Raw genomic sequence first — 10,889 nt, 5'->3', positions numbered from 1 at the left:
TGAAAGGGAATGGGTGGAGAAGCTCAGAACAGTTCAAGGATGAGTCTGAGGGAGAAGTCAGACAACCAGAGGGGCTGTCTACTGGGTGGTTCCTCGGGCCATAGAGACAAATTGTAGATCAGGTCATAATGGAATGTGGGGAAAAATTGTTTTGGTATATGACTCAGGCCTCTAAGATTTTTAAAAATTGAATTATCGTTAATTTACAATGTTATGTTAGTTTCAAGTGTACAGCAAAGTGATTCTGATATATATATATATATATATATATATATATATATATATATATATATATATTCTTTTTCAAGACCTCTAAGATTTGAGAAGGGGGAAGAGTATGGGGAGGGATGATGATTCTAAACCAAAGCTCCAGCTGGCTCCTGTGACCTCAGGAAGGCTTGAAGTCCAGGTCCACGTGTGAGGGTGGGGTGCTAATCACCTCTTATACCTGCCTTCTCTGACGGAGTTGGGACTTCCTAATGACCAGGCAAGAACATTTTCTCAGTCCAGGCTACTGTTGGTAATGGGGAGCCATTGTAAATGTTTTGTTTCTGTTTGTTTCTTCAGGCTTGATGGTAACATGGTGACGTTTAGAACAATCACTCAGGCTGCCGACATAGAGGATGGATTGGAGAGTGGAGGCAGGGAGACCCATTAGGAGGCTGTTGCATTAGTTCAGGCGAGAAGTGATGAGGCCTGAACCAGGGCGAGAGCAGTGGAGACGGAGAAGAAGGGAAGGGATAGGATATGTTACGGAGGCGTCATCACCAGGCTGATGGGATGTAGGGTGTGAAGGAGTGCATAGGGTAGAGGACAATGCCCAGGTTTCTGGCTTCGTTTCCACCTGTAGACAGCCGTCCAGATTCTGCCTCTCTACCCGGGCTTTTGTGAGGATGAAGCGGTATAACGACAGGGAAGTGCTTTAGAAATGGCAAAGCTACAAATCCATCATCATCTACATTATCATCGAAGCTCTCTGATCACTCTAGTAAGTTCAGTGTATGGAACGAGGAGTGAGAATTAAGATAAATCAAGGTAGTCACCCAGATATTGGGGAGCTCCGGGCCCCCAAGATACCTCGGATTTCCTTCACCTGCCCAGAGCTGGGGGCCCGGCGAATAGGGACTCCGCCCCTGGGCGGGGCATGGGTGGGCCCTGGACGCGGTGGTGGCCCAGCCCAGCTGCAGCCCGAGCCTCAGCCCGAAGTCGCTGCGGTGGGGACCAGACCCGCCCCGCACCGCCCTGCTCGGCGAACCCACTGCGCCTTTTGCCGCCCGCCGCCAGGTCCAGCGGTTCCGCGGCGCTGCCAGGGAGCGAGCCGCTCGTCCTCACCCGGAGTCCCAGGTAAGGGGCGCGGCCCGGCAGCCCGCCCGGGGAGGATCTGGGACCGATTCCCGGCGCAGGGCGCTGGGGACAGTGAGTGGGCGTTGGGAAGGAGCACGGGGCAGCGGAGGGAACACCAAGGAGAAGGGGCCAGGCGAGGCCACTGAGGAGGGGCACCGCGGCAGTGAAGGGGCGCGTAGCCTGGGGAGGGGGCGCTGAGCAGGGTCTACCCGGGCGGTGAGGGCCGCAAGGAGAGCTCCAAAGGCAGGGGCAGAGGGATTGGGGGAACGAGAAAGAGGGCGCCGGGGCTGGGGAAAAGGATGAGCGGCAATTGGAGCGCAGTGAGGGCTCGTTGAGGGGGAAACGGGGGGGGGGGGATGGGGGGAGAAGTAAGGAGGGAGCTGAGAGGGGCAGTGCGGGCAGAGGGTACCAGCCAGCCGAGGGGCGGGGAAGGGGGTGCTGAAGCGAGAGGACTGAGAGGAGCGAGGGAAGGGAGGCGTGGAAGCGAAGAGCTAAGGGGAGGGGACTGGCCGGCGGGGGTCGTTTCGAGCTGGGGAGGAGTGAGGTGATGAGGGGAAGGGGCGCTGGGCAGGAAGGAGGTGCTGGGCCGGGAGAAGGTAAAGTGAGTGTGGTGTGGTGCCGGAGCCCAGGTGGGTATAAGCAAGGGGGGTAACCTGAGTGCGGGAGAGGGATGGGGCTTGGAGGTGGGAAGCTTGGAGGTGGGAGGCAAGGCTGGGTCTATCCAGGCTGCAGAAAAAGGGGGTGGGGAGCTGATGGAGGGAGAGAGCCAAGGCCTTGGATATGGGCTGTGGGCACCTGAGTTCTCGCTAGGGGTGGCGCATGGAGAGGCACTGGAATAGAGCAAGGGGTTGGCAGCCGGGAGTGGAGGAACTGTCGGGGAACTTGGAGAGTTTAGGGTGGTAGATGGGCTGGTCATGGTGCAGAGGAAGCCAGGTGTGGGTTGTGGTGTGGGAGTGGGAAGATGATTGGGGCCCAGAGTGGAGTCCAAGGGCATCTAGCTGGTAGCTGTGTCTTAGCTCCTCAGAAGGCTGAGGAGGGGGCGCAGACATTGGACCCTGTTACACTGCTACCTGGGGTCAGAGACAAGAAGAGAATCGTTGACAGAGAAATTCATCCACAGAACAGGCTGACTCTGTTCTGGAGTCCAAGTGTGGGAAGAGATTTTAGGGAGGGAGGTGGCAGCTAATAGAGGTGTGGAGGGGAGTGGGAGAAGGACAGGGCCATCCATCCCAGCTTCTTGGAATCCAGATGGAAAAGGGTGGGGGATAGTAAAAGGAGTTGGATGTGTGTGTGTGTGTGTGTGTGTGTGTGTGTGTGTGTGTGTTTGCTCACCTGTTCTGAGCCTATAAAGGGAGGAAGACAATGGAAATCTGTGAAAAGCCTTGGGAAGCCCTGGTGCCGTGTTTGCCCTAGCAAAGACATTCTGCCAGAGGATGGTGGGTCAGGGAAGACTTCCTGGTCATGAAGAATTTAGCTAGCCGCAGAGGAAAGAATGATCCTATCACAGGAAACAGTATGGAAGCAGGCAAAAATATAAAATGATCTCCAGTCCAAGAAATAAATCTCCGGTTTCTTAAGGATTACAATATGAAGGGAGACACCAGCAACCTATAGAGGGTGTTTAAGAAGGTTTCTCCTCTAAGCTGGAACTCCTATGGTTTCTCTTCATCTCCCCAGAGTACAGCACAGGGCCTGGCACACAGTAGGTGCTCAATGAATGTTGATTGAATGACTAATTGAGCTGTGGCTGTGCTCCTGCCTCAGTTTCCTCATTTACCCCCACGAATTGTTGTGAGAATCAAATATGATAATTTGGGCGAAAATAGCTTCATAAACTGTAAAGCACTATTCAAAAGAGAGAGACCGCTGATGTTATTATGTGGGTGTGCCTACATTATGACAGTGGTCACACCCATGGCTGTCTCCTTCCAGTCTGGAGAAGGAAGTGAACATTTATCAAGCATCTACTGTATGCAAGATAGAATGCACTGAAAACACCTGGTAGGGTGCCTGGCATTTAGTAGGTGCTCACTAAATGGTAGCTATTGCAATATTGTTTCTGTGGCTCTAAGAGATCAGGGGAAACAGTGAGGAGGTGAGCTGGGCTGGGCTGGTGGTGGGGAATGGTCTAAAGAAAGGTTGAATTAGAAAAGTTAGTACCGTATGGCTTTAGGGAGGAGGTTGCATATAGTAGGGTGAGGTTCACATTGCCCAGCTCCCTCCTTATCCTTACTGATAAATGTTCCCAATAGGAAGACAGAATTACATTTACTGAGTACCTGCTATATGTCATATACTATCTAAATGCTTTACCAACATTGACTATAATCCTCACAACAATGCTTGTTTTACAAATGAGGAAACTGTGTCTTACTCATGTAAGATTTCTTGCCAAGGGCTCACAGCTAATAAATGATAGACCTGGAAATTGAACCTAGTCTGTTCGATTTGGAACCCCAAGCTATTTCCACTATCTAGGATGATTTGGTAGAAGAAAACATGAAACACACAGACCAAAAAAAAAAAAAAAAAAGAAAAAGAAAAGAATTGAAAGGGGTTTACAAAGCACTCTCTCATGTACTGGTTTTAATTCTTCCAATAGTTTGCCCGGAAGTCACTTTATTAACTCATTTTATAGATAAGGAAACTGAGGCCCAGGGTGTGATCTGCCTAAGGTTACACAATTGCTTAGAGAGCCAGGGCTCAGCCCAGGTGTCTCTGACTTTGTCTTGTGCTCTTTCCTTCAAAAGAGAAGTTCATCCATTTACTTCTTCACTACATGTATTCAGTTGATCTCTTCTTGCTGGATTTTAAGGCTGTCTCCTCTTCCCTCCTCTTTCCTGGCTGAAGTCAGGTCCTTCCTTAGATACTTATCAGACTCAAAGTGTTGTTTGTTTTTCACACCAACCCTTGGAGGAGCCATTTCCTTCTTTCCCCCAGCCTGGGACCAGATATGACTTCCCTGGGCCTTCATCTGTATTGCTTGTCATGAAGACAGTGAGCTACCCAGCTCTGTCATTTATGTGACTGTCAAAAAAGAGAGAGAAGATCTGATTGATGCTTATTTGACAAATGCAGTTCTGCAGACACCACTGTGCCTTGACCTGCCTGCTCAGATCTGCCTCAGGCAGCTGCCTGCTGGGGTGGTTTTTACTTCTCTTCCAAATGTCTGTGTAGCCCCTGCCCCCCTCTTAAGAAGATCCCCTTGGGGGCGTCCACATGAACCTGCCTTCCAGCTGTACCTCTCAGCTCTCCCTGTTCTCATACCACCTTCTGGGAAAGCTATGCTGTGTGCACATAAACAAATGTTGACAGTACAGTATGGCAAGTGCTGGGAAAGAGATCTCAGGGTGCTGGGGATGCTTTTCTACTCACCCTAAAATTGTTGTAGTTTTTATTTTCCCTAAGCCCAGTCCAATTTGGGGGTAATCAGATGACAGAAGTTCTAGTAATGATGCTCCAACTGACTTGCTGTATGACCTTTGACAAATCACTTCTCTTTGTGGAGCCTCAATTTTTTTACCTGAAAATGACGGGGAGTGGATCAGACCAGGAGCTGAAACTATGTTTTTACTCTTGCCTTGAACCTATGGCAGACATAGCTAATAAAGGCAGGCACTTTTCCAACTGATTCTACACAAGGCCAGGTGTAGTTTTCTCCACACAGTGTAGGTATGAAGCACCCTTATATACGTTTACTTTTTTTTTAAAATTTATTTATTTTTTATACAGCAGGTTCTTATTAGTTATGTATTTTATACATATTAGTGTATATATGTCAATCCCAATCTCCCAATTCATCATACCACCACCGCCCCTCCGCTTTCCCCCCTTGGTGTCTATACATTTATTCTCTACATCTGTGTCTCTATTTCTGCCTTGCAAACCGGTTCATCTGTAACATTTTTCTAGATTCCACATATATGCGTTAATATACGATATTTATTTTTCTCTTTCTGACTTACTTCACTCTGTTATGACCATCTCTAGGTCCATCCATGTTTCTACAAATGACCCAATTTCATTCCTTTTTACGGCTGAGTAATGTTCCATTGTATATATGTACCACATCTTCTTTATCCATTCGTCTGTCGATGGGCATTTAGGTTGCTTCCATGACCTGGCTATTACAAATAGTGCTGCAGTGAACACTGGTGCATGTGTCTTTTTGAATTATGGTTTTCTCTGGGTATATGCCCAGTAGTGGGATTGCTGGGTCATATGGTAGTTCTATTTTTAGTTTTTTATGGAACCTCCATACTGTTCTCCATAGTGGCTGTATCAATTTATATTCCCACCAACAGTGCAAGAGGGTTCCCTTTTCTCCACACCCTCTCCAGCATTTATTGTTTGTAGATTTTCTGATGATGCCCATTCTAACCAGTGTGAGGTGATACCTCATTATAGTTTTGATTTGCATTTCTCTAATAATTAGTGATGTTGAGCATCTTTTCATGTGCCTCTAGGCCATCTGTATGTCTTCTGTGGAAAAATGTCTATTTAGGTCTTCTGCCCATTTTTTGATTGGGTTGTTTGTTTTTTTAATATTGAGCTACATGAGCTCTTTATATATTTTGGAGATTAATCCTTTGTCCATTGATTCGTTTGCAGATATTTTCTCCCATTCTGAGGGTTGTCTTTTTGTCTTGTTTATAGTTTCCTTTGCCCTGCAAAAGCTTTTAAGTTTCATTAGGTCCCTTTTGTTTATTTTTGTTTTTATTTCCATTACTCTAGGAGGTGGGTCAAAAAAGATCTTGCTGTGATTTATGTCAAAGAGTGTTCTTCCTATGTTTTCCTCTAAGAGTTTTATAGTGTCCAGTCTTACATTTAGGTCTTGAATCCATTTTGAGTTTATTTTTGTGTATGGTGTTAGGGAGTGTTCTAATTTCATTCTTTTACATGGCTGTCCAGTTTTCCCAGCACCACTTATTGAGGAAACTGTCTTTTCTCCATTGTATATCCTTGTCTCCTTTGTCATAGATTTGTTGACCATAAGTGCGTGGGTTAACCTCTGGGCTTTCTATCCTGTTCCATTGATCTATATTTCTGTTTTTGTGCTAGTACCATATTGTCTTGATTATTGTAGCTTTGTGGTATAGTCTGAAGTCAGGGAGTCTGATTCCTCCAGCTCTTTTTTTTCCCCTCAAGATTGCTTTGGCTATTCGGGGTCTTTTGTGTCTCCATACAAGTAAGATTTTTTGTTCTACTTCTGTAAAAAATGCCATTGGTAATTTGATAGGGATTGCATTGAATCTCTAGATTGCTTTGGGTAGTACAGTCATTTTCACAATATTGATTCTTCCAATCCAAGAACATGGTATATCTCTCCATCTGTTTGTGTCATCTTTGATTTCTTTCATCAGTGTCTTATAGTTTTCTGAGTACAGGTCTTTTACCTCCTTAGGTAGGTTTATTCCTAGGTATTTTATTCTTTTTGTTGCAATGGTGAGTGGGATTGTTTCCTTAATTTCTCTTTCTGATCTTTCATTGTTAGTGTATAGGAATGCAAGAGATTTCTGTGCATTAATTTTGTATCCTGCAACTTTACCAAATTCATTGATTAGCTCTAGAAGTTTTCTGGTGGCATCTTTAGGATTATCTATGTATAGTATCATGTCATCTGCAAACAGTGACAGTTTTACTTCTTCTTTTCCTACATTTTCTTATTTAAAAATCACAGCAGCCTTCTGCAGTAGGTAATGTGATCATATCATAGATGAGGACATTGAAGCTCAGAGTTTAGGTGACTTGTCCAAGTTCATACATTGAGTTACTGGGAAAGCTGGGACCAGTAGCCAGGCTTTTTGTTATGATAAAGCTGCCACTCTAAAATCCCTTCTAATTCTGGTAATCTAAGAGTGCAAACAGCTGCATCAGAAAAATGAAAACCAATAATACAACATTTACATCAGTAGTCTGGCACATAGCAAATGTTCAATAAATGTTTACTGAAAGGAGTAACATGCCCAAGGATTTACTCTAGGTTCATTGTTGACAGGGTATAAGGATGGATGAAACTCAGCTGAATCCAGAAGGAGAGACAGACAGTTAATTGTAAAACAGGCTCAAATTATGGAGCCCAGATTGGGGAGAGGGCACTTGAACAAGATTTGACTGCAGAAGTGAATTAAAAAGGCAGTGAATTAATATTTATTGAGTACCTCCCATAGATCAAGAAACCATGCCAGATTATTTACATATGGTAACTGCTCACTCTATTGGTACCATAGCTCAGTGAAGTAGGTGGTATTTTCTCTGTTGTAAGGTAAAATGCTGTGGCTTAGAGAGCTGATATGACTCACCCAAGAATTCAGCTGAAGAATAGTGCAGGAATTTTGACCTCTCCCATATTACTTCATGGTACTAGGTCTAGTCTCAGCTGTTAGTTGTGAGGCTTGGGCAAATCTTTATAATTTCTGGCCCTCAGTTCCCTTCTTGATCCAATGGGGATAGTAATCTTTGTCCTTCCAGTTTTATCTCCCAGGTCTATCTAGAGGATAATATAAGATAAAGGAAATTGAGGTAAGGGTCAAATCTGTGTTTCTGTAGAGTTATTCTTTGACCAGGGGTTCCATTTCTAGGAATCTCTCCTAAGGAAATAAATAGGAAAGAGAAAAAATATGTAAAGAAATGGTCACTGAAACTTAATTTTTATAATTAAGAACAGAAAATAAATATATGACTTTAAAGAATTGGTCATATGACACAACCATAGGATGGAATAAAGTGTAGTCAATTGAAATCATATTTATGAAGAATTTTTAAAGTCTCAGTATATGATATAATGTTAAGTGAAAAGGAGCAGGATACAAAACTAATTATCTCAGCTATTAAAATATACATGGAAAATAAAATAAAATAAAATACACATGGAAGATATAGACTAGAATGTATTGTATGTTATCATTTCTCTCTCTCTCTCTCTCTATATATATATATGAACAGACCTCTGTGCTTATATATGCAAAGACTATCTTTGAAAGATACATAAATCGTTAACATGTTTGCCTCTGGGGAGAGGAACTAGAGACTGGGCATCAGGGGTGGAAGCAAGACTTACTTTTCACTGTAAACCTTTAGGTTCCATATTACCTACTTTTTATGCTAAAAGTTAAGAAAATAATGCCAATTGCAGATGGTGATAAAGTAATACTTGCAAATAGTAAAGTTTGTCTGAATTATTTTCAGTGTGTGTATTACCCTTTTTTTTAATACTAATTACTGGTTTATTGTAAAAGTGTAAAGGATACAACTCAGGAACAGCCAGATGGAAGAGATGCATAGGGCAGGGTAGGGGGAAAGGGTGTCTTGGAGCTTCCAGGGTCTCTCCTAGCACATCAACGTGATCACCAACCTGGAAGATCTACACACCGCTTTGGTTAGGGTTTTTTATGAAGATTTCATTACTGTAGGCATGATTGATTAAGTTATTGGCCTTTAGTCATCAACTTAATCTCCAGCCCTTCTCCCCTCCCCAGAGGTTAGGGGGTGGTGCTGAAAGTTCCAACCCTCTAATCATGTGTTTGGTGCCTCTGGCAACCAGCCCCCACTCTGAGGCTGTCCTGGAGTCCCAGCCACCAGGCATCTCATCAGCGCACAACAAGACACTTATCACTTGCACTTCCAGAGATTGCAAAGGTTTCAGGAGCTCTGCCTGGAACCAGGAACCCAGACCAAATACATGTCTTTTATTATATCACAATATCACAGTGCTCAATAAATGGGAACTGTTATATGGTTATTGTCACCATCATATCTCTCATGGGAAATAACGAGTACTTGACAAATATTTGCTGGTAATATTAAGGCCTAGGTATATTACAATGTATTACCTTTTAAATTAAATAATAAGGTATAATTTCAAAATAGACGGCACTCTGGTGTGTGAAAAAATAAAGCAGGAAATAAACTTCAAATGTTAACAATGGCAGATTCTGAGTGGATGCTGTGTCTGGTAATTTAAAATTTTCTGTTTTACATTCTTGTGTTTTTTTCTAACGTTTTGTAATGGATATATACTTTCAAAGGAGAGATTTTCTTTTGTAAACAAACAAAGACGACTAGCAGCAGAGTGGAGGATGGTATGAGGTCGTTGTGATTGCTTCCCTTGTTTTGACTTGCTGTTTTGGCCTTTTTTTTTTTTTTTCCAAACTCAGCTTAGGAGCTACCCCTACAGGAGCCGCTCCTTGCCCACCATGCCTCCAGGTTGGGTTAGGTGCTTCTTATGGGCTTCCTCAGCCAAGGCTTCCCTCTGTCTTATCACTTATCCACTGCTTTGTTACTCTGTGTTTATGAGTTTTTTACTCTAATCTGTGGCCACTCAGAGGTCGGACACCATGTCTGATTCATACTTGTATTCCTTGTGCCCAGCACAGGGCTTGACCCAGAACAATGTGTTCAGTAAATATTTGCTGAAGGGATGAACGGGAGGATCTGGGTTCCACCCCAATCCTGAGACAACATTTGGGGCAGGTGCAGGGAAGGGGTGACTCTGAGTAGTGTGTATTTCCTCAGTGATGCCGGGGTGTGGAGTGAGTGTACGCAGGGCGGTGTGACCATTAAAAGTTAGGTGATCCAGGGTGACACTGGAGGTGTGTTCCTGAGTGACCACAGGTCTCTCCTGCAGATGGCTTCAGTGACTGACGGTAAAGCCGGAGTCAAAGATGCTTCTGACCAGAATTTTGACTACATGTTCAAACTGCTCATCATCGGCAACAGCAGTGTTGGCAAAACATCCTTCCTCTTCCGCTATGCTGACGACACCTTCACCCCAGCCTTCGTCAGCACCGTGGGTATTGACTTTAAGGTGAAGACAGTCTACCGCCACGAGAAGCGAGTGAAGCTGCAGATTTGGGTGAGTCCTGGGCATCTTGGGCAGAAATGTCCCAAGAGCTGACTCGTTTGCTGGTACAAAGGCTGGGCGGTGGGGCCAGTTTAGAACTTCTGGGTTTTATGACATTAGGCACCAGTGCTATTGTGTATCTGGCCCCTGGCCTATCCCTTGTTGGTTTTATACAGTTTTGCTCTCCTCTGGGGACTCAGTTGCTTCTGCTGCTTAACTGTCCAAAAGGTTTTATCCTGGCTTATATGGATGAGTAACCAAGAATCTGGGCTTTGGAGTTACAGACCTGGATTCAGATTTCAGTTCTGCCAGTGACTAGTCATGGAACCTTGACTAAATTACTTAACCTCTCTGGGCCACGCTTTCCTCTTTGGGGATTATAATAGCATCTATGTCATAGGGTTGTTGGGTGCTTAGCATAGTTCCGGAACATAATAAATGCACAGTAAATGTTAGCTACTGTATCCATAATCGATCACTCTGTAATCACTTCAAAACTTGATGGCTTAAAACAACAATAATAATTCATTAACACACAGTTGCTGTGGATCAAATATTTGGGAGTGGCTTGATTTCTGGCTTGTGGTCTCTTATGAGGTTGCTGCCAGATGTTGGCTTAGGTTACAGTCACCTGAAGGTTTGAGTGGGCCTGGAGGATTCCCTTCCAAGGTGGCTTACTCACATGTCTGGCACTGACTTTAGC

At 44.4% G+C, this 10,889-nt stretch overlaps 1 protein-coding gene across 1 annotated transcript in view; it reads left to right on the top strand.

Annotated features, from left to right (window-relative positions):
- The first annotated feature begins 1,313 nt into the window (after positions 1–1,313).
- Positions 1,314–10,889, top strand: part of RAB3B (RAB3B, member RAS oncogene family) — a 60,137-nt gene continuing 50,561 nt past the window's right edge. The window contains exons 1-2 of the mRNA XM_059898480.1: positions 1,314–1,344; positions 9,971–10,198. Coding sequence (XP_059754463.1) covers positions 9,971–10,198 — 228 coding nt within the window. The 5' untranslated portion in view covers positions 1,314–1,344. The remainder of the gene's footprint in view (positions 1,345–9,970; positions 10,199–10,889) is intronic.

Source organism: Balaenoptera ricei, chromosome 1 (assembly GCF_028023285.1).
Source record: "Balaenoptera ricei isolate mBalRic1 chromosome 1, mBalRic1.hap2, whole genome shotgun sequence".
Classification (NCBI taxonomy): domain Eukaryota; kingdom Metazoa; phylum Chordata; class Mammalia; order Artiodactyla; family Balaenopteridae; genus Balaenoptera; species Balaenoptera ricei.
The sequence above is the reverse complement of the archived record's forward strand: the minus strand, read 5'-3'. Positions and strand labels throughout refer to the sequence as shown.